This window comes from Xyrauchen texanus, chromosome 40, assembly GCF_025860055.1.
Source record: "Xyrauchen texanus isolate HMW12.3.18 chromosome 40, RBS_HiC_50CHRs, whole genome shotgun sequence".
NCBI classification, from domain to species: Eukaryota; Metazoa; Chordata; class Actinopteri; order Cypriniformes; family Catostomidae; genus Xyrauchen; species Xyrauchen texanus.
Window position 1 is genome coordinate 25,216,728 of NC_068315.1, and position 27,091 is coordinate 25,243,818.

Here is a 27,091-nt window from a genome sequence, read left to right on the forward strand (position 1 = left end):
CATTACAATTTTAAGATAGAGCTTTTGGGTAGAGCCAGATCTAATCTCACGTAGTCAGAACTTTGACTCAAACAACAAGGTCTCTGGGATCTTTTGCAGCTCAAAAAAAAAATATAGAAATAAAATAGAAACTCCTTGCCATCTCACTGCTCACCGCTACTGGGCGGGGCTATGGAAGTGATAAGGAAAAGTGGCCGTTGATATGTTGTTGTGGCGACGGTCAGATGCAAATGTCTACCACAGTGTGACATCACAATGTAGAGGAAGAAGGGATCGAGTCATTTTGGCAGCTTGGTTTCAACAAATGCTCATTTTGCAGAGAGAAAGTTTTAAATTCTGAAACTTGCAGTTTGTTTTTAAAGTACAATGACCTTTTAGATGTTAAAAGATCAAGAATAATTTGATTCCTCATGTCATGACCCTTTTAAAAGAGGTAATTTCACTAACCTGACAAACTTTGGCAAATTTACTGATTAATTTGTCCTCAAAGCGCTCTTTGCATCAACGCGGAATCTTTTTAACATGAGTCAATCTTATTGACTATTTTTATATTGTTGTGTGCAATATGCATCAGACAGTTAGTGCCCAGACTATGCCGTTTGAGATTTGGCCAGACCGGAGTTTGATAGAGTTTATGACTTGTACGAAACACTTTGAAGTTAAACATATATGCTAGAGCACAGTTAGGGAATTTAAATTGATGTTGTGTCAGTTATCTGAACACAAATGTAACGGAGATTGTTGGTAAACTAAATTGATAGAACTGTATAATTAATTTTATGATGCTGGTCAACATAATGATTCTCTGTACCTTGTTCTCGTCAACACAGCGATGTAAATTCGTCATTGAGAGCAGCACCAATAAAAAGAAGCACACCTTTCTGACGGAAAATTCAAAAGTTGCCAAATACCTCTGCAACCTCTGCTCTGCACAGCACAAGTTTCACAAAGAGATGAGCTCTCGCCAACTCAGCCACAGCCTTGCTTCAGGTTAGTTTACATCAACCCTCTTAAGGTACATTCATACTGACAGATATTTGAAGTGACAAAGTGACTGGAAGTCATTCATTTTTAAAAGAGTTGCCGATTTGAGGTTACGTGAGCAACAACGACCCTGGGCTATGGTGCAAAGTTGAATTCAACTTTACACAAATGAGTCCTGACACGATGTGCTGGCTACCAATGGGAGTAGAGAGAGTGGAACTCACATGATCTGCCTCCAAAACCAATTGGATCCAAATTGTATCAATGTTTCAAGCAACATATAAATGAGAAATATTTGAATATATTGCAATAGACGTTTTTCCCCAGTGACCATTTTTGTAGTGCTCTTAAAAGTGTAGATTTTGACTTTTTCCTAGTCTGCTGCCTTTTACGTAACAGTCCAGGATAGGCACGAGTGAATTGTTGTGACTGTACACATTCTTGTGGTGCCATCAGCCAATCGGTGTTGTTGACAAGATGTAATTTTCCTGCAACTCCAGAATGATGAGTCACATACAGTAGCATTTATGGCTCAGGTGGTTGGCTCAAAATATTTCAAATAAAATCTGGAACTGAATGCCCATGTACAAAGACGGCAGAAGGAAAGTCGCTTACTTTTGGGGCATCATGCACCAGCCAAGTAACTGCCACTGAAATGAAAGGGACTACTGATGGATAGCTTTCTCCAGTTATTATGTATTGTATTAGTGACCAACAGTAAAGCATCTTGGCAAAATCCTGCAATTTATTTGGTGTGAGCATACATTTAGTCAAGGATAAATTATTGGTTTAATGTGATGAGATGAAGCCCAAATCATCAAGATCCCAAACCCCCCATTTTTGTGCTAGTTATTTTTATAGCATCCTTTCTTGGTGTCATGCTTTAAACAAAACAAAAGAATAATCTGATAAGTGTTGGTGAAAGCTTCCGATGACTCAAGATATTCTTAAGCCGAGTGCACACTGTACGATTTTTACGGCCCTTTATGAATGTTGCTTGTCAGATTGTATGATATTATGCCAGTGGTATCTTGGGTAAAAGCCATGGCACACTCTTCAATATTATGTCAAACTGTACGAAACACACTGCAGCCAAGACTATGATCCCAATTTTACAGATTGACAGTGTTGACTGTTTTTTTTAACCTCTTTTGGCCGTCATATAGTTACACTGAGAAGTGACTCTGCCGAGTACCGAATAGTTACACTGCATGAATGAGATGCAAAATTTCAGACACTACCAAATTTTGTCCTACAACAAGATACAGTAAATAATTTGTTATCTTCAAAATCTGTCTCGGATGGCAAAATCATGGCCAAAATCATACAGTGTGAACCCAGCTTTAGTTTTGGGCAAGTTGTTAGCTGTTCAGCTTTGACCACCCAGAACACATGGAAAGGGTGGGCAGAGTTACTACATTTAATCAGACCATTCCCTTACTAATCACCGTAACTACCACTTCCAAATATTTCTTCAGAGGAGAGTATCGTGCAGTATGCAGCCATGTGCAGGGCCCAGAATAATCTGACGAGTAGGTTGTCTGAGGTAGCACTTAACGATGGACGCCTCAACACCACTCCTGATGACTCTATGAGCAAGCTCTGTGAGGACATTGCTATGCGGATTGAGACAAAGATCAAACAACAGAGAGACTTATTAGACCACACAGGGTGAGAACCAACTACATGTGCAACATTTTCAATTACCCTAATCTTGTACTTGTACTGCAATCTTGTAATCCCTGTTTTTTTTATTTATATTTATTGTACTTTTAGAAGCCAAAGTCCATTTCAGCAGAGAAGTTATTTTAGCTCTCAAAAGAGATGCTCTGAAGTCCCTTCAATGTCTTCCGCCCAAAGAGGTATGGATTGATAACTATTCCCTAATTAACCTGCAGACTAAACAGTATTGTTTCATTGTTCACTCCTGCAGACTTTGGGCTGGACTGAGATTACTTTGAGAACTTTGGGTCCAATTTAATTGGCTTATGAACTTCGACATTCACAACCAATTGTACTTTCAAAATCAGAGTTGTAGGGAAGTTGACCAAATAAGATTTGTGACATCAGCCGAAAAAGGAAAGTCGTTTCAGAGGCAGAGCAAATTATTACATTTAGATTATAAGATTACAGAATGAAGCTTTTTTTTTGTCTATAATAACATATAATAAGACCAGGAATATGTATTAAGAAAATAAAAAGGGTACATTTTGATTTTATGTTGACTTTAATTTAGTCAATTAGAAATAAGTTTTGTTGTAGGTAAACAGTTATTTTGCCTTCTAAAATACAGAGGTGTTTTTTAAATTTTTTTTACAAAATGTATTTTTCTTAAAGATACAATAATTTCACGACCACCAGAGAGGGAAATAATCTGTGTTACCCTCAAAAAGGATCCAAAAGGTGGCCTTGGTGAGTGGATTTTCCAATATTATTGATAACTGATATCCTTATATGCAGAATATCCATGGGTTAATATACACTGTACTGTAGGTATTGTAATTGTTGGAGAAGACAACACTGGGAGACTGGACCTTGGTATCTTCATTGCGTCCGTTGTACCTGGAGGCCCAGCTGACAACGATGGACGCATCAAACCAGGTGAATCTTTAATATTAGTTTACCTGTGGCCAAGTAAACTTTACAAGACAGAGGGTTATTTTCCTAAACCCACTTAAAGACTCACAAAGATGAATCGTTTTCTGTCTGTTGGTGCATATTGTAGGTTTGGTGCATCAATTAGAAGATCATTCTCCTCCAAGACTGTAGATTCATTCTCACACAAATGCATGCTCAAATATAATCAGTTGTAAACAATCTTGTGCACATTTTTGTCACAGATTTGCACAGAATGGAAAAGAATGGCTGAAAAATATAAACAAGTGTTTCAGGAGACATGGGCAGTTAGATTTTTTTTATTTGGCTTTAACTTTCCAATGCCTAATTCCCCTCTGGCATTCTCTCACTCTTTCAAAATGTATCGGTTAGAATAGAGAAATCCAGTGACACTTGTAGTAAAAGAAACTTTCATTGAACTTAAAATTAATAAACTTTATTAAACTGACACGTAGGCCTTCATCAAGGTTAAAATAAAAGTTATTAATATGAGAGCCCACTATGACAACCAATCAGTTTGGGCCCTGGAATTATGTACAGCTGACAAGGGACTCCCCAAGTAATTGGGGGAATGGTTTAATAAGGGCCATTAATGAACTCAGTCAGTCAATCAATCAGACAACCAATCTCGGTTTTAAAATGGTGCTTCAACTCATCAGTGCAAAAACTCTTTCAAAGAAAAATCCTCATTCATCCCTCCTGGAAATAAACTTTTAAGGCAAAAGAATCCTAAAGGCCTCCCTCCTTTTCCTAATTTGATCAATATTCACTCCTCTCTTTTTGGGTTTTGTTCAATACCAAAAAAAGAAAAATTACGAAAACAGATGATTGAATTCATTAAAATGTCTTGCAAATTTTAATTTATTGCACTTGTATGTTCTGTCATTTGCTCCTTTAGGGAGGGAGATGTTTCTCCAACATAGAACTTTTCACATGGGCATTTAATAATATAAATAATTTCTAGCTTTGCATCTTATTAAACTTTTGATAGCAACAGAATTACCATTTATAGGATGAATAAAAGATAATATTTTTGTACAATTGCCACATTTATAATTTTCCCTGTAAGCGTATTTAATGGTTTATCCATTAAGTAATTAGTGGTGTGTCTTTAAATGAACCCTTCAATGTTGAGTCACTTTAAAGGACACATAATATTACATCTCTAATATTAATAGTTTTTGAGTATATGTGGTACAAAAAAAATCAGGTCTGGATTACACCTGGGTGTTTTTTTGGGGCCCAGATACTTTTCCCGACTCTTGGATTCTTTAATTTTTGCTGCATTATGTAACCAATCTTCTCTATATTTTCGTTCTTTAAATTTAGACTAAATGTTCTGTTTCTTTCTCAAAGTCACCACTATTATTTTCAGTCTAGTTAGTTGATTGATTAGTAAGCTTTTTTTATATATCCTCCCTAAGATTCATATAAAAATGATATCCCTCCAGGCAGACCTATTGTTTCTGGTGTGGGTAGTCTCACAGAAAGAATATCTAGTTTTGAAGAGATTTTGTCCCTAGTTTAAGATCATATATTAAAGATAGTACTCATTTCTTATTGTTTCTCAAATGTCTTCCACCACTAAACCAAGATGTATTGTTGTGTACTCTAGACATTGAAACATTATACACCAATACTGGCTATAAACAAGGTCTTGACACATTTTAATATTATTTAAATACAAGTATAATACAAAAACCTTCTACCACATTTCTAGTCAATTTGGCTTCTTTCATTCTAAAAAAGTATCCTTTTCTTTTTTGATGATACTCCATACCTCCAGGTCATGAAGTACAACCATTTATAATCTCTTGGAGATGCTATATTGATGATGGGTTCTTGTTATGGCATGGTCCAGTCATTACTCTTTTGGATTTTATTCCTCTCCTTAATGATAATTGATTTGGTCTGATATTTTCACACTTACTTGCAGATAGCTTTCATCCCAAGTCTTAAAAAAAGCCTACCAATTAGTCAACTTACTAGATTGAATATAATATTTGAGGATAGTAGTGACTTTGAGAAAGAAAAGGAGAACTTTTAGGAGTCTCTCTTGAGCGCCGATGTTCACCTCTGAACTATGAAAAAAGGCCAATGAGAGTTGGCAACCAGTATTTGCATGTCCCGCCCCCGGACATACGGGTATTTAAGCGGCGCAAATACGGGAGTTCATTCAGGATTTTTCTGAGGAGCCGGAAATGGTCCGGCCACAACAGTGGCTCGGCTCAGCGACGTGGCAGGGGAGACACAACGCCTCGTTCCTCCATCAGGGAACGGAGGTTACATACGTAACCTAGACGTTCTCCTTCTGTCGCTCTCTCCACGTTGTGTCAGAGAAGCGACACTAGGGGTCCACTTATAAAGCGCCACGCGCTGAGCCGTGTACGTGAACTGCTGATACAGGAGCGAGCAGGTAGTCTTACGTGCAGGACGACCAACTGTATCAGGCTGCACGTACTCTTCCCCAATGCACCATTTAAGCCATCAGGATTCCTTATCGCTACCCTGGAGGGGGAACAAGGTGCTGGCCGCCAACCTGGGAACGGGCCAAGCCTGGCCGGGCCTCTTTTCTCTCTATGTTTCTCGCGATAGAGCAACTTAGGCCGGGCCCTTACACGCATTGAGGGAAGGGGGTCTTAGCCCTTATTCAGGGCGGAGAAGACCCTGCGGGAGGCCACGCCTACCCGAGAGGGAGGCAAGTTTAAGTGGCAAAACCATCAGAGGCCTGACTTAGGGCCTATGTGGAAAAGTCGGTGCGGTGGTGGATCCAGCCTATAGAGGGGGAACATACAGCACGGCAACCGAGGCAGCCGTGACTGCCTAAGGGAAGTACGGGAGTCCACTCGCCAGAGGGGACAGAACCGTGGCGTTACACACAGGGGAGTCCGAAGGAGGCCTTACCTGTGGAGCACCATACCAGTGCAGGGTAGCTTGCGGTACCGCGAGTGGCTTGGGTCGGCGAAGTTCCTTCGCTGAACTGCAACCCACGAGGGCTAGGGAGGAATCAACCAGTGTCCCAAACCTGAGATCTCCTGGGAATGAAGGCGCACTGTTTCCCTGGTTGGGGAAGGGCGCTAGATGCAAGCGATTCACCCGGTCAGATCGTGGGCGTGCCACCGAAGTTCTCACGGGCTCGGTACCTGAGAGAACACGGGACGATACTGACTCAACTCGGAGATTGTAGAATCTCGCGAAAGTGTTCGGTGTTGCCCAGCCCGCTGCTCTACAAATGTCTGCTAGGGCAGTGCCCCTAGCCAGTGCCCATGAGGACGCAACACTCCTGGTGGAGTGGGCTCGGACCCGCAAAGGGGGGGGCACGGCCTGGGTGTGATGCTTGGAGACAGCATTCCCTTTCTGCTGTCCCCCAAAGCAGACGAAGAGCTGCTCAGAGCGTCTAGTGCTCTGTGTGCGGTCCAGGTAGATACGTAAGGCACGTACTGGACACAGCAGTGAAAGGGCTGGATCTGCCTCCTCCTGGGGCAGCGCTTGCAGGTTCACTACCTGATCCCTGAAGGGTGTGGTAGGAACCTTGGGCACATAGCCCGGTCGCGGTCTTAGGATCATGAACGTGTCTGCCGGACCGAACTCCAGGCAAGCGTCGCTAACAGAGAACGCATGCAGGTCCCCGACCCTCTTGATGGAAGTGAGCGCGATCAGCAGGGCGGTCTTGAGAGAGAGGGCCCTGAGTCCAACTGAGTCAAGCTGGCTCGAAGGGGGTCTCTGGAGTCCCGTGAGGATCGACCGAGAGATCCCAGGAGGGGAACAGGTTAGGCCGGGAAGGAGCTATCCTCCAGGCACCTTTTAGGAACCTGACGATTAAGTCGTGCTTACCAAGAGACTTTCCGTCTACCGTGTTGTGGTGGGCCATGATAGCGGCGACATACACCTTGAGGGGTGGAGGGGACAGCCTCCTCTCCAGCCTCTCCTGAAGAAACACGAGCACTGACCTAACTGCGCACTTCTGCGGTCTTCGGCTCGGAAGAACACCAGTCCATGAACAGACGCCACTTTAGGGCGTAAAGATGCCTGGTAGAGGGGGCTCTGGCTTGATTGATTATATCTACGACGGCAGATGGTAGACCGGCTAGATCTTCCGCATCCCGTCCAGGGGCCAGATGTGGAGGTTCCAGAGGTCTGGGTGCGGGTGCCAGAGCGTGCCCCGACCCTGAGAAAGAAGGTCCTTTCTCAGGGGAATTCGCCAGGGAGGGGCTGTCGTGATGAGTGTGAGGTCCGAAAACCAAGTCCGGGTAGGCCAGTAGGGGGCTACCAGAGTGACTTGCTCCTCGTCCTCCCCTGACCTTGCATAGCACCTGTGCAAGAAGGCTCACTGGGGAAACGCGCATACTATGCAGCCCCGTGGGCCAGCTGTGTGCCAGCGCATCTGCCCCGAGGGGAGCCTCTGTCCGGGCATACCAGAGCGAGCAGTGGGAGGTTTCTTGGGAGGCAAACAGGTCTACCTGGGCCTTGCCGAACCGGTCCCAAATCAGCTGGACCGACTGGGGGTGGAGTCTCCACTCCCCGGGCAAGCTTTGTCTTGACAGCGCGTCCGCCATCACATTGAGGTTGCCGGGATGTGAGTGGCGCGCAGTGACTCCAGTCGCTGCTGACTCCATAGGAGGAGACGACGGGCGAGCTGTGACATGTGGAGGGAGCGTACTCGCCTTGGCGGTTTATGTAGGCTACGACCATGGTGCTGTCTGTCCTGACTAAGATGTGTTTGTGCCGAATTAACGGAAGAAACTTCTGCAGGGCCAGAAAACAGCCAGCAGCTCTAGGCAGTTTATGTGCCAGCACAGCGGGCCTCGGTTCCACCGCCTGCGGCTGCGCCGCTAGCGCACGGCGCTCCAACCCAATTTGAGGCGCCGGTCGTGACCAGAACGCAGTCGGGACACCTGCTGCAAGGGTACTCCAGCCCTTAGAAAGCAAAGGTCTGTCCAGGGTTTGAAGGTCTGGCGGCAGGCAGAGGTAACTTTACGCTAGCGTGCCGCGGCGCCATGCTCGCCTCGGACTCGAGTCCGGAGCCAGTGCTGAAGTGGTCTCATATGCATCAACCCCAGCGGCGTGGCCGCCACGGAGGATGCCATATGCCCCAGGAGCTGTTGGAAACTTTTTAGTGGGACCACGGCGCCTGGCTTGAAGGAAGCGAGGCATTTCAGCACTGACTGAGCACGCTCGTTCCAGACCGAGAAAAGAGATGCTCTGGACCGGGGAGAGCTTGCTCTTTTCCCAGTTGACCTGAAGCCCCAAACGGCTGAGGTGCCTGAGCACCTGGTCTCTGTGTGCGCATAGTAACTCTCGAGAGTGCGCCAGTATGAGCCAGTCATCGAGGTAATTGAGTATGCATATGCCGGCTACTCGGAGCGGGGCAAGAGATGCCTCTGCGACTTTCGTGAAAACGCGAGGGGACAGAGACAGGCCGAAGGGGAGGACTTTGTACTGATACGCCTGAACGTCGAACGCGAACCGTAGGAAGGGTCGATGTCGAGGGCAAATTGAGACGTGGAAGTACGCGTCCTTCAGGTCTACCGCTGCGTAACCAATCTAGATGCCGGACGCCAGATAGAATTTGTTTCTGGGTGAGCATTTTGAACGGGAGTTTGGACAAGGTCCGATTGAAAACTCGCGAGGTCCAAGATCGGTCGTGAAGCCGCCTTTCTTGGGTACAACAAAGTAAGGGCTGTAGAAACCCTTCTTCGCTTCGGTTGGAGGGACAGGCTCTATCGCGTCCTTTAATAGAAGGGAGGCGATTTCTTCGCGACAGGAATGGGCATGTTGGCCGTGTACTGCGGAAAAATGTACGCCCACGAAGGGGGCGGAGACCTGGCAAACTGAATTGCGTAACCGAGTCGAATGGTCCAGTGCAGCCAGCGTGACGGGTTGGGCAGTGAAAGCCACGCCTCTAAACTCCGTGCTAGGGACACCAAAGGGATGGGTTTTTTGGACGTACCCGGCGGGGCTTCACAGTGGTGCGGAACAGGTAACGTGGCGTCAGGAGGCAACGTGGCGTCCCGAGGCTCTGGTGCTGAGAATAAACTCGAAGCACTTACCTTGCTCCACGCACCCGGCAGGGGGCGGGTTCGTGACTGAGGAGGAGGTCTGATGCTGGCGCCCTCTGGACTCGCTCTGAACCGGCCGGCCGGGAACAGTCGTGGGGCTGAAGGCGGGACACCGCGCCCATGGAGCCGGGACTGTTGAGGCCTGAAAGCAGAGTGCCGTGAGAACGGCATTTGCGGGCCATATGCCCCAGAGACAAAGGAAATAGCTCTTTATTGAGAATTTGGTACCGCAGCCCCGCTAAGGGTGCGGCAAATGAAAAAACAAAGGATTCTCCTCCCCTCCACCGGGGACGGAGCAGTCTTACCACCTCCGAGCTAACTTCTTGGACTCTGGGTGCGTTGTCTCAGGAGCTCTGGGAGCCTTCCGGGTCCTCGAGGGGGTCCGTGAGACAGGGGCGGCGCTTCCCGCGGTTTGCTAGACGCTGGGGCTGAGAGCTGGGCCCGGTTGAGGCGGAGCAGGAGCTTGTCTTCTGGCCGCGGAGGACGCCTCGGCAAGCAGACGGGGCATGGGCTGTGGCGGCAGGCTTGCGGCGAGGCATGATGTGAGAGATGGCCTCCGCCTGCTTCTTTACCGTGGAGAACTGCTGGGCAAAGTCCTCGACGGTGTCGCCAAGAGGCCGAACTGGGAGACAGGGGCGTTGAGGAAGCGAGTCTTGTCGGCTTCACGCATCTCGACCATGTTCAGCCACAGTTGATGTTCCTGGACCACTAGCGTGGCCATCGCCTGCCCGAAGCGCTATGCGCTGTGACCTTCGTCGCTCTCAGGGGAGGTCGGTCGCTGAGCGCAGTTCCTGCAGCGTGTCGGGATCAGGGCCACCCCGTGCATGTTGGGCGGCGCCTTGGCTTGGTGGACCTGCAGGAGAGCCATGGCATGCAGGGCGGAAGCGGCGCGTCCGGTGGCGCTGTAGGCCTTCGCTGTCAGCGAGGAGGTTGCTCTACAGGTCCGGGAAGGGAGTACGGGTGACCTCGCCTGGTGGTAGGGGTACCGGGCATAGATGGATCGCAACCGCCCTATCCACCTGGGGAATCGCCACGCACTGCGTGGCGCTCCGCCGTCAAGGGTGGCGAGGGCGGACGAGCCTGTGGCGGTGTGGACGAGTGGAGAGGGGTGCTCTCCACGAAGACGCCAGCTCGTCATGCACTTCCGGAAAAACGGAACCGGGGCGAGGCTGTGAGCGGCGCGCAGACCCCAGGAACCAGTCATCCAGCCGTGATGGCTGTGGGGAGGATGGAGGGTTCCAATCCAAGCCCACGCTGTTGGCTGCCCGGAAGGCATGTCGGACATCTGTGCGTCAGCCTCAGCCTGGGCGCAAGCCCGAGGCGGCAGCCCAGGGGAGTCCTCTGCATCAGATGCTGCGCCCTCCGATGTCGCGGCGAGCTCATCGGCTTCCATCGCAAGAGGGTCGGCTGACTGGCTGTGAGGCGAGTCGCCGCTGCCTCAAGCATGGACGGGAATCAACGAGCGTGCTGGGGCGCGGGTGGGCCGAGGGGCGTACTCGGCGGAGCTGCACCCGCAGCCATCCCCAAATCGCCTCCATCGCCAGCCGCATCGCCCTCAATCCCGTGGGAAGAAGGAGCAATACGGGGCGGCTGGAGTGGCTTGCTCACGGTTGTAAGCAAGCCGCGACCGCTAACGTTGTCATGGTCATGTTCTCGCAGTGAGAACATGAACCATCCACAAACGCAGCCTCGGTGTGATCGCTACCCAGACACACGAGACAGCGCTGTGACCGCCGGAAGCGGAGAGCACTCTATCGCGATCCAGAAACAACACAGGGGCGGAAGGGCATCTTTATAAAGACGCGTCCTTAAAAGGACGTTCAACGCCGCTGTGTTTTGCTCTTTTAGAGGAAATTACTCTTTTAAATAAAATCACTCTTTTAGGGAAAAAACTCGTGAGAGTTTTTAAATCTGCACTGTCGATGCGCCCAGGGGCAGGAATGCACAGCCGTGCAAATAGGAGAACGCCGCTGTTGTGCGCCGTGGAATCCAACAGTTATGCAGCAGAGGGATGACAGGAACTCGGTGTGTAGTATGCAGCAGTTGCAGACACGACCATCGGCTCGGAAGAAATTTTCTGAATGAACTCCCGTATTTGCGCCGCTTAAATACCCGTATGTCCGGGGGCGGGACATGCAAATACTGGTTGCCAACTCTCATTGGCCTTTTTTCATAGTTCAGAGGTGAATATCGGCGCTCAAGAGAGACCCCTAGTGTCGCTTCTCTGACACAACGTGGAGAGAGCGACAGAAGGGGAACTATTAATATTAGAGATGTAATACTAAAACATTTGTATGTCCTTCAAAGTGACTCAACATTGAAGGTTTAATTTTAAGACATTCCTATATCCTTAAAATGCAAGTGAATGGAGATTTCTCTTTAGAAGGTACAAATATCACAGTCAGTCAGCATGAACTTCGTCCATATTAGATCAGCTGTTAAATTAATGTCTTCTAAAGTGAAACAATCACTTTTGGTGCAAAAAAGATACATATTTCAGTGCTTTTACACAAAGCAGGTGTGATACTCATTATGATACAATGTTTTTAGCAAATGGCTAGGACGGTCCTCTCAAATTATATTCTGGTTGTGCTCAGAGAGTTCGGCTCGCAGGCATTTACAAATGTCATTAAGAATTGGGAGCTGCCATTAAGTACACACAGGGACTGAAATTTCCACAAAAATAAAAGCTCCCTTTCAGATCTGTCACTCGACATAACGCGATGATCGACACTAGTGGTCACTCGAAAAACCCGAGCTCTCTGATTGGTTTTCCTTCATACCAATTGGCAGATGTCTTTCGAAGTCCTGCCTTCCTTGCTCAGTGTGCATTTAAAAGCAGACCGAATCCTCAGAATTTCTCCTTCGGAGGTCAAATAGGCAGCTGTGGAAACTACACATTGAATAAACACGTTGAATATAATGTGAGAAGTAGATGGATTGTCTTCTGCCAAATGCATTTGTACACTAAAGTGGTGAGTCTTTTCAGACTTGTGTTCATCACGAAATGAAAGCCCAGCAGACCGCTCAGTGATGCTTCATTCTCTACAAGAGTGCTTGGATGCGGGTTTATTTAGTGTATGTTTGGCTATTCCTATATAAAATCATGTCCCCAGTCACGGGCATTTCCGTGAGCTAGCACGATCTTGTCACAAAATGTTTACATGTTGCAAGACGTCTTAGAACCTCTCGCCCCATTACAGTCCCAGTGTGGGGCCTATCCTTGGTGCTGAAAGAAATATACAGCTCTGTCATAAAAGACCACATTACTACTGGCCCTTGCTTCAGTGAAGTGTATAGGAGATCTCCAAACTCTATCAGTGGAAGATTCCTGCTTAGAGTTTGGTCCAGGCTTTTCTAAAGCTATATTCCTTGTTCCTAAGGTTTTATCAACCCCGTTCAGAACGCAGGTGATAAACCTACAGGCTTTTGCATACTCTCTGCCCAGTGTGAGCGTTGTGCATTTACATTGAGCATACACGCCAGCTTAGGCTGTCGAGTCAGATCTTTGTGTGCTTTGGAGGTCAATCCAAAGGATTTAAAGAGCGGTCTCTAAACAGAGGCTGTCTCACATGGTCGTGGACACAATTCAGTTAGCATACAAAACACAGGGCTTGGAATGCCTGGTGGGTGTTGAAGCCAACTCCACAAGGGGCATGTCTTCCTCTTTGGCGTGAGTAAAAGGCCTGTCCTTATTGAGCATCTGCTAGGCAGCAGGTTGCTTTCCAAAATACGTTCGGTAGATTTTAAAATCTAGACGTTTCCCAGGTCTTCCCAGGTGCTTTCTGTGAAGCGGAATTGAGCTCTCATCAGGAATGAGTTGCACTCAAGCAATCGCATTAAGGCACTATTTTGTAACTCCCCATAGTGTTTAGTTACAACTTAAATGTCTGTTAAAACTTTGCTATTAAACCACACAGAAGGTTGTTTCCCAATCTGTAAAACACCTCTCTCTGTGTTATTCAGCACAATAGCAGCAAAAAAAAAGCAGTAAAAAACTGCTCTTGTGAAAACTGCAAAAAATACTTTTGTATACTCCCCAAAGCAGTTAGTTACAACTGAAAATGTCTGTTAAGGCTTCGCTCTAAAAATGCATAGAGGGATTTTTCCCTGCTGGGTGAACACCTCTCTCTGGGTTGCTAAGCACAACAGCTGTATTAATACTGCTTGGGTGGCATCAGTCTTTTTGTATACTACATTTAGCTTGTGCCTCCCAGAAGGGTATGGCAGTTATCACATTATCACTTTATCACTCTAACTGCTTCCCCACATGGCAAAGCAAGTTACTTGGACTATTTAATCTAGCAAATTTCTCCTAGATTCAATATGGGAAGATTTAACTCTTTCTTTTACCGACGGCCCCTTTTATAACCACGATCAAAGGACTGTGAATTCAGTCTTCCCTCCAAACAGTTCATTACCTCACCTGATGTGAATTCTGTGGAGAGAATTGACTACCCTCGGACTGTCGCAAGTGGCACTGTGGTGTCCCGAACTCTTCCCCACTAAGGTGTTGAAGTGGGCTTTCTGTAAACTTTCTAACACATTTTTGGTAGCAAGCACATCAAAATCAGTATTGTTGTGCTGCGCTTTAGAGACCCCTTGTGTCAATCATCGACATAACATCAAGTGACCAACCTGAAATGGAACGCCTAAGTTACTATTGTAACCCGGTTCCCTGCAGGAGGGAACAAGACGTTACGTAGCCATGCCACAATACTGACTCCCACTGAAAAGGTTTTAGAGATCCTTTCCTCTCTTCAGTCGGATGTCTTTAGGAGGCTGTCATTCGGTCTTGCTGATCATAGTAAGCAGGACTTCGAAAGACGTCTCCCAATAAAATAGGTGTGATGGAAAATCCCTCTGAGACCTCTGGCTCTCAGGAGAGATCCCTATGCTGTTTCTCAATGTGCATTCATTTGTGTTCTTACATTCTTTTGGACTCGTTCTACAGCATCATCCACTGCCAGAGTTCAATTCTAATCCTCAAGAATGCAAGTAAAGAGGATGCAGGATATTACATGGATGTTTCCTTAATTTTGAGCGGTGACTTGTGAGCAAGAACTCTACTATGATGGCAGACGAAGGACATTTACCTTTTTTTTCCCTCAAGAGTTTCCCGCTGTAAGCTCACAAAAGTTTGATGGCTCGTGAGAGTCGTTATACTCCGTCAACATTTGTTGTTTTTTTGGGGCATCATTTTGATATAGAAATAAACAGAGAAAACGAGTTTTTTCATGCTTTATTCTTTTAACATGTCACTTGTCCTGCAAAACTTGGTGTGATGAAAAACTATACATTTATAAAGCAGTATCTGTTATCTGTTTTATATATGTGCCTATTTGAGTAGTGTTACCAATGAAAAACAAAAGTGTTTTTTGTCTAGTTTCATTGGTCATCTGAGGCTGATTATTTTAAGTATTAAGTATATTACGTATCAGTTTAGTATCATACCGAAGCTAATATTTTGGTATCGGAGTAACCCTACTATCCTTACATCTTTCCCTCAGGTGGTCGACTGATCTCTCTCAACCAGATCAGCTTGGAGGGCGTGTCCTTCAGTGAAGCTGCTAACATCATGCAGAACAGCTCTAATGAGGTGGAACTTATTGTCTCACAGCAAAAAGGTACATCTGGACCCATCTATCACCAACATTCAGCCCACGTGATATCATATCAATAGAGATTACAAAAGAACGACAGCAATGGTCATACAATTCTTCTCAGAGATGAACGAACTATGAAATTCTGAAATCATGTATATCAGGTCTCAATAAGTGTGGTGGCAGCGGTAATCTGGCAGAGAGGAGCTACGATTCCCAGAGTACTATACTGGTTGACAATCGAGCAGGGGATGATGATTTGGATGAGCTGGTCAGTGTTATGATGACCCCTAAATCCATGAGCAGGCTTCATGTTCCTGAGGTCCGCATTGTAAATGCACAGGTACAGTATCAGAAAATATGATGTATACTGTACATATTGTCTTCAAGCTTTGGGATGATACTGATGTATTCAGTGGCTGGTTAATTTCTGTGAAAGTGTTTCTGAAATAGGTCTGTGTATGTGTAGCTTAAACGACTATTTTTACTTGTCGACTAGTCATCCAGAAAAGAAGTAAACTAGTACCAACTAGATCTATAACGTTTACCTTAGAGTACTGTATATAAATAGCTCACGATACTACGTCCCGCATCAGCAGTTTTTACTTTTTTTGCAAGTCTAACACAGCATTGACATAGGATACGTATATTATGTATCTCCATTAACAGATTTGTGCTGATTGCATTGTCATAAAGAGTGTTAAAAACAGACATGTTTTTTTTTATTCTTATAATTTCTGTTAGCCTAATGACCTAATTTCAGCCGCGAAACTCTTTGTGGCACAAGCTGATTTGATGATTTGATGACTTGTTTTCTGTTAGCCAATCGGCTCACTCATAGGTGACATGTTAAGCCAATCGTCTGGCATGGTGTGAGATGATTGGTCCTTTGACATGTAATCAGGTAGCCAAGCTACTTGCGTCTCTCTTTGCGTAACATTTAAATTGCTCAGTTTTTCAGACAAGCTGTTTTAATTGCAGTGAGCTGCAAGAGTTATTTCTCTGAAACCCTCCTCCACCCCAGCTCCACCGGCCAAAATCTGCAACATGGGGATTGTTTGTAATGTCTATTTATGGAGAAGCATGTTCATACATGCTCGATGCTGCATGTCTTGTATTTTTTCTAATTTTGCATCAGCAGCAGAGCATGTCCTCATGCTTAACTCAATATGTCTGTGTATTTTCTAGCAGTAGCAAGTCTTCATACTTACTCTGCAGCAGCAGCAGTGTAGCAGATCTAGTCTGCCAAAACCAATAGCTATATGTCATACCCACATTAACATGCTAAATCTTTCTGAGAGTTCTCATGACTGAACTATACATAGTTAGATATACAAAGCAAATGGCACTCAGATACACTCTGACAGTTTGTGAACAGTGATATTTTCCTCCTACTGTCACCATATGGAATAAGCTATATGGATATAAACTGAAATTATGTGATGCACAACTAGTTAACACAAACTCGAACCCCATTGACTAGTTGAATATTCAGAGCAATCCCTAGTGTGTTCAATCTATTAGACATGTTTCTCTATCACTTTGTCTCATTCTTACATCTGTCCATTGTATTTTCTCTGTTTTATATATATAATAGGATGATTATTCCCGGTCATCATCTTTGATCAGCCTGAGACCTGAAGAGTTTATAGTGATGCTTCGGAAATCTGGGGGCAGTCTTGGCATCAGCATTGCTGTAAGCACACAGTGTTTTATTTTTAATTGGTTCAGTGATCTTGATCTTTTTAGACAAAACTGAAAGGGGGCATACAGGCAATTTTTTTAATAAAAGTTAACATAAATTTGTGCTGCCATAATTGAAACAGAAAAAAAAACTCTATGTCTGCTGCTACATTGGCTCCCACAGGGTCAGAGTATTATAGAATGCCAAAGAGAATCAGGGGCGAAGAGGAAGAGTGGTCACATGACAACACAGATAGCGTGTGGAAAGGGGAAGCAGTTACAGACAAGGGCTAATCTCTCTAAATGGGGATTAAGTAGCTTGAGAGGCATTGATATTGAACATTACTGAGTTTAAATCTGATGACATTAACTTTTGCAGACCACACAACATACTGTACACTGCACACTTGGGTTCCCGTGACCTATAACGTCTTTAGCTGTTAGCAAATCACTTAAGAAGTATCTTAGAATTTTGTGACTCTAAAATGCCGATGGCAAGTCAACAGTCTTTAGTCTTTTAATGTCTACACAAACCCAGTTTATCCCTTGACCGTTGGTGTTGAAACCTCCCCTAATGAAAATACCTTAACAAAATAATAAAATCATTTTTAAGTCAAGGACCTATTTTGAAAACAAATTTCTCTAAAGTAGCTCTGGCTTGCCGTTTTATTCCCCTGGGATTACATTCAGGTTTTATGCAGTTTCTTACCAAAAGAAGAAACGGAATAAAGAAAGTAGAACTAGGATATACAGGTATTGTAAGTGTCAGTTGCCAAAAACACGAAGCATAGCCAAGTAACAAAACTAGACCTCTGGGTGCAATTCGAAGAGGAATGCTAAAACACAAATACAAAAATTTTAAACAATACAAATAAGTGCTGATAACAAAAGGTCAAGAGGTTTAGTTTTCTTAAAACTTTTTCAAACACAATTTGTGACTGTTTGTGAAGTTGACTGTTGTGATTGGGAGCTGATTTCACCATTGTTGAAAATGTCCAGGCCTGAACAAGTGAGCTTCTTTCATGTGGAGGGATTAGGGAGACTACAGTGATTGGGTAGGGGTCAACAGGTTGCACAGTTTGTCACAATGTGGTCTGTAAATGTTTGATGGATATCTTGGAAGCACCCTTTGGTTTTTATATATCTGTAACCATTGTATGTCTGTGACATTTTTCAATTGCTGCAATGTTAAAATAGGTAAGCTGCAATTGTTACTTTAAAGGAATATTCCAGGTTCAATACAAATGAATCTAAATCTAAAGCACTTGTCGCATAATGTTGATTACCACAAAAATTAATTTAGACTTGTCCATCCTTTTCTTAAAAAATCTTGGTTACATTGAGGCACTTGCAATGTAAGTGAATAAGGCCAATTCATAAATGTTAAAATACTCACTGTTTCAGAAGTATAGCCACAAGACATCAACAGAATGTGTGTTAACATGATTTTATTAACCTTTTCTGTGTAAAGTTATATCCAATTTTACAACTTCATTGCCATGCCGACATTGTGCTGTAAACACTAAAACCCTAAAATGACCATAAAATAAATTATTTAAACTACTTTGTTTAAACAGAATGAATGTAAGTGCTTTATAAAATTATAAGCTTCACATTTCTGCCTTTAAACTCTCCAAAAATGTACCCCATTCATTTCTATTGTAAGTGCCTCACTGTAACCTTAATTTTTTAATAGAAAAAGAGGGATGTTGAATTTTCTTTTTTTCTTTTTTTTTTTCTTTTTTTTTTGGTAATCAACATTATTGCTTAAATGCTGTCTATTGAGCTTCACCAGGGATGGGCCACTTCTATTAAAATGAATGGGATAAATTGGAACGCCCAACCAAAAGGCTCTAGCACCTAACAGTCAAAAGATGTAGAAAGGAAGTCCCACCTTCCTGGTGAAAGAGACAATCACCTTTTAGATATAGACATCACCTGTCAATCATCTCGAGAACGCATATGCGCATTAGCTATACGAGCCAGGAAAATTGCGTTTTTAGCGTAATATGAGGTAAAGAAGCACAATTTATGATTCCAGCGTTGTCAAATTTTACCACTGATTTGAAATATTTTCTTTGAACATAATCTTGACCAACCGTTTTTGAGATTTCTGTGTTCCCCCATTTAAGTAGATAGGAGCTGTACTATCATGACTGGAAATAGTCTCCCGGGAGTGTTCCAAAGATGGCCGACAGTGGACTGACTTGCTAGAAAGACTGGCTAAATGTGTATTGAACCCAGAATATTCCTTTAAGAAGCTATTTCTACCTTATCTAACTTGTAAAATGAGTTAAATTAGGTTGATTCAGTTATATCAGATATTACTTGAATAAAGCCAGTTCATTTACAGTAGATGCTACCACATGAAGAACATTTTTAAGTTAGCACTTTTTTCAGTGATGAGGACCTTCAACAGAAATGGAAGAGGAGTTCAATCCTTCCAAGGTTGTTCTTGGGTATTAAAAGAACATTGAGTTAAATACAGCTTAATTAAGCTACTGTACTGTAAATACGTTTACATTCTATTTTACAAACTGAAGGACGAGTTAAAAATATATTCTGTGGTAATCGAGAGCAGGCTTCAAATTCTGCTGATTGAGCTTAAGCTGTATTTAATGCAGAATATTTCTTTAAATACAGTGAAGTGATCCTGTGATCACACTTGGGCTGGAATGCCACTTGCTTTCAGTGCTTTGATTGGGCCAGTCACATGCTTATACACAATAACTTTGCATGTAATTGGAAGATTATTTTCTGAAGGTTAGTTTAAGTAACTTCTGTAAATTTGTTCCAGAATTTAAAAAAAAAAGAGACATGCGACTAGCCAGATGGTAATACAGCAGTTTTCTTACATTAGCTTGTTTAAACTCTAGAATTTTAAGCTGAAGTACATGGATTCACTTAATCATGTTAATATCGGCTGATTGCTTTGCAGGCTTGGTTCAAGCTTGTTTATGTGAATGGCTGATGTTTATTTTAAATGAGGTCCCTTATAATTTCAGTCTGAATTTAATAGTTTGCGTGGGGCAGTTAAACTAAATTGTGCTCAACAGCAAACTTACAGCCAGTGAGCAGGGGTGTAAAGTAACTAATTACAAATACTCTCGAGACTAAGTCATTTTCCCCTGGAATTATACTTTTTTAAAGTAGTTTTAAAATGGGATACTTTTACTTGGGTTCATTTTAAGACCTGTAACTGTACTTTTACTGTGTTATTTTCAATCTGTCTATGTTTGTAAACTTTGTAGAGCAATACTTCAGGCAGAATATTCCCATCAGTCACAAACTTCAGAACATTGTGCATCATGCATAAGAATGAGAACACAACTATTTCTGGGCTTAAAAGATACAAGAAATAAATCAATGCAGAGCATTGTATCTAATAAGATGTACAATGTGGCTACCCATGTACTACTTAAAGCCTGATGTGGCCCCTTTACCAAAAACCTTTGCCCATCCCTGCTCTATACCACCTCTATTGTGCAAAACGAGACATTCCAACTGCCAATTGACATTATTTTTTAGTTTTGTTTTTTGCATTCATTGCATTGTTTTGAACATGTTTTATGCACAACAATAACTCACTCTGTCGACAATAAGGAAAATTTGGACCCTACACATAAACTGATTTTTATATAATTGTTTCATACATTACAATTTAAAATTGTGATCAGTGTATTAAAATCTTCTATTCATCTTTTAATCTCTGTAATCATGTCTCCCTGTTTTTTTGTTTTGTTTTTTTTTTAACCTTTTTTTTTATCAGATTCATGTAGTGTTTGTCATAGATAAGTGGTGTATTTTAAAAGTTGGCAGTCAAAAATACCTATAAAATACCTTTATTTTTCATTCTTTCTGGCAAACTGTCATGAAAGGGAATGTAAATTATGGTATGCATTCTAAACTTTGAAATTGTAGCATTCAGTGTTTATTATAAGAGGTCTTCCCCTTTGCAACCCAATACTTTATAGATGTTAGACAGCACAAGTCTATTCTGTATACAGGGAGGGGTGAATACAAGTCTTCGCTATGGAGGTATTTACATCAAGAGCCTGGTACCTGGTGGAGCAGCGGAACAAGATGGGCAGATCCAGCCAGGTACTTGCTATTATCCCTGATAATATACGATTTACATTGGCATAATCATCACATGACATTGTTGGACATATCTTGGATCTGAACTGAGATTTTGTTGCACAAATGTGTCAGTTTGGTTGATCCACTTGAGACGCAACGACTAGGGAGTGATGATAGTTTGTGTATAATTTGTGTGTGCGTGTGTCAGGAGACAGACTGTTGGAAGTGGATGGCATCAGACTGCAGGGATTAACAGATCAGCAGGCTGCTGAGTGCTTGGCAAGAACAGGAGAGGTAAGCACTCTTTGCTTACTACATCAGCACAATTGCAACCACAAATTACAGACTGGTCTTTGATCTTTATATGATCAACAGTAATCACTGATTTCCAAGTCAAAGATTATTCATTTAATTGGATTTAATCCAATGTCTTTAATCTGAAATGGCTATCCGGTAGTTTTTTGTAAAAAAACAAAACGAAAAGAAAAACACACAATTCGTCATATGAGGAAAAGTGTGAAACAGCAGCAAAAAATTCTTCAGGCTTCATCTGCCCCAGGTAGACTGTTTGTGCTCGGGCAGGTTAACATATGTTGTTCCATATCCGGTCAGTACCAAATATTTAGATTAGGTACCAATTATTTGCATGCATCATGACTTTCTGAGAAAGGCCCCAAAATAAAGATAATTCATAATAATTCTAATATATATATATATATATATATATATATATATATATATATATATATATATATATATATATATGTATATGTGTGTGGCTTGACATACAGTTTGAAATAAGTTGCATTATTGTGGCAGATGAATAAAGCAAAAAAATTGCTTTTTATATAAAGCAATACAAGTGGTTTACAAACTCACTATATTGTTTGTTTTATTCTCATATCATTGAACAAGACTACAGTATGTCCAGTTCTCAGTACGCATTCTTGCGATCCATCTGTGCTATTTTTAATTGTTACTCTGTAGAGCTGTAGAGTCTGTACATGTGCGTGCCATCTCACTGGTATTCAGCGTCATAAACGCTGCATTTTTATGATGCTTTGTCAAGTTCAGAGTTGTGGAAACTTTGAAAGTAGTCTGTCAATAAACTGTCAATTATATACAATGTACATTGAACTACGGAGAGGTAAAAGGGACAAAAGTGTTTTGTTTTTTCAACAAAGTTTTAAAATACATATAAAAAGCATGCAATTTCTGATCTTTTGAGCTGAAAATCTGAGACTGACACAAAAGTCAGTAGGACATTTGTTTCAATAATGTTTAAAGATTAAATAAATATAAATGGCATCTCACAGATGTAACATTTTAAACTTTTGTTATTAAGTGTTTTATATTTCGATATTGTATCAAAAGTTGCCTTATGTATCCACAATGGCCTGGGCTAAGCCCCGTCTATCTACTCACCCTAGAAACACCCCTGATATAAACATTTCAACAAATTCAGTAGTGGTGATACCAACACAAAGAGGCAAAAATCACCTTCATGCATCTTGATCGATCAAATTACTATCCAGTTGGGTACCTGCACTCAAGTCACTTTTGGCTACATAAATGTATCTTGGCAACACAGATGTAAATCTGATCTATTCCCACACTACATGCAAATACAGTATAACAGAGTTCACTTGCTTGATGATGCTAATGTCAGGCAGCGAAATTTTGCTATGATTTCATTTGTTTCTATAAGTGTAAAAGGGCATTACAGTACACTTGGTCTTTTCTCAATCCGATCAGTAAAAACATGTTAAGTGTAAGTGCAAATACAAAGTAAGTCATTGAATCATTAAACTTGCAGAACAAGATTGACTTGCATGCCGAAGTGAATTTATGATGCCTCACTCATTCAATCCATTTAGTGAATGGAAAAATTTCAATCACTTAGAAGATTTGATCAAAAACACAGAGTCATTTACGAGCCAGCATTACTCTTTCACTTTCATTGTGTTTCATTGATGGTGGAAAGATCTTCCAAACTCAACTTGAGTCCCTTTCAAAGAAACACCTAATGACACAATACTTACGCGAGCACTTATCTCACAACTGTTAACACACCCCTTAACCATTTAATCTCTACTACTCTACTATTTCACTTTTTTTTTACTCGGTCACACAAACATTTCTGTACAACTTCATGCTTACTTTTCTAAGCAATAGAAGACTGTCAATTGTAAGTCGTTTGGATAAAAGCATCTGCTACATTAATACATGTAAATATAAACTAAATGTAAACCAGCTCAAGAAAATGTTGCATTCCTAAATGCTAATTTAGACACTTAGAGATTGAGTAGATTCATATTTTGATGGTGTGTCTGTGCTCTCAGGTGGTGAGTCTGATACTGGAGAGGGATGGAGGCTCTGTGCTGCCTCGAGGCCCAGCAAGCCCTCGGTTAGGGAACATGCTCACTGTCCACAAACCAGCTCCTGTAGGGACACAGATGAGGAACAGCTGTCCTGCCATCACCATGACAAGACCCTTTGTGGTCAAGCACAGAGACTACAGCTTTGTGTCTGATGGTAATGAAAAGATTTAAAACTAGCTAGGAATTTCTAACTGCTCTCATGTCTTGTTTTTGTGATGGAACATGATCACATGAAAGGTATTCAGTGGACGCTGCTGTTTAGGACCTTGCTAGCTATGGCTCACAAGCCTCGTGTTGCTTTTTAATGACACTGTAGTCAATCAAAGTTTCATTGGAAAGAGCACATGACTGTTTTGTGGCAATGAAATCTCACAATTTACGAGATCACATTGAAACTGTTTTAAAAATGAGGATGATATTCAAAAGATATTCATCAACTTTGCTCCTGACTTGACTATGGTTGAGTACCACCGGTCTGGCCACTTTTTCAACACTGTACTATATTGCTCTGAATAACCAGTGCCCTTGAATATCATAATGAATTAAACTTTCTACAAACAATAAGTATGTGTGACAACAATACAACTACACTGAGCTATTTTGTCAGTTTCCAATCTTCATTATGCTTCGGTAGTATATGTTTATTTCAAACTGCATGCTATCTTTTACAATATAGTCCTGTATGAAGCAATATAAAATAATGGAGAGAATTACTGAACCATTGATTGTTAAAAAAAACTAAAAGTATATTGAGTTTGATATAAGTTCTGCACACAGTAGCGGGCACTCACATAGCACCTTCTTTTTTCAGGACTTCTGAGAATTTAGTATGTCTAACTGAATCCAGACAATGTAAGTGGTTTATAGGTGCACTTTGGATGTTATAGGGATAGTTCAGCCAAAAATGAAACTCGGAGTAAGCAAATGCCATGCCATTCCAGATGTGTGTGAATTTCTTTCTTCTTCAGAACACAGATTACGTTTTTTAGAAGAATATCTCTGTTTTGTAGGTCCATTCAATGCAAGTGAATAGTGACCTAAACTTTGAAGCTCCAAAAGCACAAAGGCATAATAAAAGTAATCCATAAGACTCCAGTGGTTTAACACATGTCTTCTGAAGTGATCCAATTGGTTTTTGGGAGAGAACAGACCAAAATATAACTCCTTTTTCACTGTATATCTTGACACCATTCTCCTTGGCGATCATGATTTCAAGCTCGATTACAATTCCTATATCGCCATCTGCTCCACACTTGCATCAAGCACTAGGAAGCGTAATCGAGCTTGAAATCACGATTGTGCCTAGAGACTGCAATCGCAAGATGAACACTGAAAAAGGAGTTATATTTTGGTTTGTTCTCAGCCAAAACTGATTGGATCACTTCAGAAGACATTGATTAAACTACTGAAGTTGTGTTGATTACATTTATGATGCCTTTATGTGATATTTGGACCTTCAGAGATCTGGCCACCATTCACTTGCATGCTGAGGACCAACAGAGCTGAAATATTCTTAATTTGTGTTCTGCGGATGAAAAGAAGTCTTACACATCTTGGATGGCAAGAGGGTGAGTCAATTTGTCACGTTTGGATGTGTATGAACGTAAGTGCATAGTGGGACTGCAGCTTTACGATGCTGCCTCGCTTATGCGCTGCTCATGCATCCAATATGAATCTGGCCTAAGTCGCAGGTTGTGTCACCTTATGCCTAAATCTACGTGTATGATTCTGTCTAGATAACATCCTGGAGGTGACCCTGAAGAAGAGACTGAACGGTCTGGGCTTCAGTTTTTTCGTCACAGAGCTGGACACTTCCCTTGACTGTGGCAATATTGTACGAATAAGGACACTGTTCCCTGGTCAGCCTGCAGAGGAGAGTGGCAAGATTCAGGAAGGAGATGTCATACTGTCTATTAATGGAGAGCCACTGAAGGGGTTGTCCTATCAGGTAATGATGGAGGCTGCATTGAATATAATCTTCGTTCCGAACACATTACAGTCACAACAGGTAAATTAGTATTTAAACCATTAAACAAAATTAGGGGAACATTTTCTTCATGTACTCTATATTGGTTTCATTTTTCCTTTGTGAGGAAGTGAAAAAGTTATATTTTCTATATTTACTAATAAACTAATAATTGCCCTGTGATCTGACACAACAGCGAGTGATACCGTTATTGAGGAATTCTTCTTCAGAGGTTCATCTTGTGCTTTGCCGCCCTGCTGAAGGTAACACAGACATTATATTTAATCCTATTTTATTGGGAGATTTTGATCTGTTGGATGTTTTAGTAACACTTTACAATAAGGTTCTACAGGTATTTCTTAACATTAGTGAATGAATTAGGTATCATGAACTAACAATAAACAAAACATGTATTAATATTAATGTTAATTTTATAAAAATACAAATTGTTCATTGTTACTTCATAATGCATTAACCGAAGTTATCTTATACAACTGTTAATATTAAAATGATATGCAAGATTAATAAATGCTGTAAAAGTATTGTTCATTGCTAGTTCATGTTAACTAATATAGTTAACAAATGTTAACGTTACCTTATTGTAAAGTGTTACATATTTATTCCTGATTTTACGAATAACTTGTGATCATGTTTTATGTTCTTAAGGAACACTGCCACCTATTTCTGAGAAAATAGGCCAACTGACCTGCAGCTGAACCATCAAAGATGTTATATGGGCATTTAATGAAGGTCTTCTCCAGGGAAAAAAGCCCATAGAGGAATCCTGTATTATGGGCGATGATGGATCCTTTAGAGGGGTTTGAATGATTTTCTGAATCAAAACTTAAAGCTGAAGTGGAGTTTAAATCCACATATGCAGTTACAAATATTAAAAAATGATTGAAATTAAAATAGCTAATTAAGAATATCAAAAATCAGTCACATTTGGCATGTTTTCCAATTCCGACATCTCTGTAGCCAAACTGATTTCTGGAATGTTTCTGAAATTCTTTGAAAAGAGGATTTAAATAGACTTGTCCATATGCTCTACTTCTGTTAACAAACAACTGCTGTTCTCAACTCAGTGTTTCATGATGTCATCCTCTAAATGTTACCGAAGATCTGTGACGTACAAGGATGTACTGGATTATCTCAGTCCAGCATATGGCCTATATCATTTCACAATGCCTTCAATTTACAGGGACATTTAAAAATATATATATATTGAGTGGTGCAACACATTGACTTTTTTGTCATATAGCCAAAGACACTGTGTGGCAGAGTGAGTGAAATGGGCAATGTACAAGTGCTTCCACACTTAAACACAAACACAAGGTCTTAAGTCTTTTAAGGGATAATCCTGAACTTGTAAAAGCAAGGTCAACATGTGCAGCATCTCACCACTTAATCTAGTCACACCTAGCCCAAACATGTTTTAGGGTGCCAAGTAGACTTTACTATTAAAGCTAGGAAAGACTCTTAGTTACTGTACATTACAGCTACACTTTATTAGATCATCTTGAAGAGTGTTTTTAAATGAACTAAAAGGTTATTGTTTGCCTGTAGGTCCTTTCGAATACAAAAAGGCACAGGAATGATTGCAGAAGCGAACTACCAGTTTGAAGCACTTGCAAAATGTTACAAAGATTGATGGTGTCTGGTCGTTTCCTTGACTGGACAAACAGGTATGTTTCAGTTAACCCCAACTTGTGATATGTA

At 42.0% G+C, this 27,091-nt stretch overlaps 1 protein-coding gene across 1 annotated transcript in view; it reads left to right on the plus strand.

Annotated features, from left to right (window-relative positions):
- Positions 1-26,635, plus strand: part of frmpd2 (FERM and PDZ domain containing 2) — a 38,291-nt gene extending 11,656 nt beyond the window's left edge. The window contains exons 14-27 of the mRNA XM_052113283.1: positions 831-990; positions 2,463-2,655; positions 2,761-2,846; positions 3,322-3,396; positions 3,478-3,585; positions 15,170-15,286; positions 15,427-15,605; positions 16,860-16,958; positions 20,953-21,046; positions 21,234-21,319; positions 23,368-23,560; positions 25,143-25,354; positions 25,569-25,635; positions 26,039-26,635. Coding sequence (XP_051969243.1) covers positions 831-990; positions 2,463-2,655; positions 2,761-2,846; positions 3,322-3,396; positions 3,478-3,585; positions 15,170-15,286; positions 15,427-15,605; positions 16,860-16,958; positions 20,953-21,046; positions 21,234-21,319; positions 23,368-23,560; positions 25,143-25,354; positions 25,569-25,635; positions 26,039-26,088 — 1,719 coding nt within the window. The 3' untranslated portion in view covers positions 26,089-26,635. The remainder of the gene's footprint in view (positions 1-830; positions 991-2,462; positions 2,656-2,760; positions 2,847-3,321; positions 3,397-3,477; positions 3,586-15,169; positions 15,287-15,426; positions 15,606-16,859; positions 16,959-20,952; positions 21,047-21,233; positions 21,320-23,367; positions 23,561-25,142; positions 25,355-25,568; positions 25,636-26,038) is intronic.
- Positions 26,636-27,091: the final 456 nt, after the last annotated feature.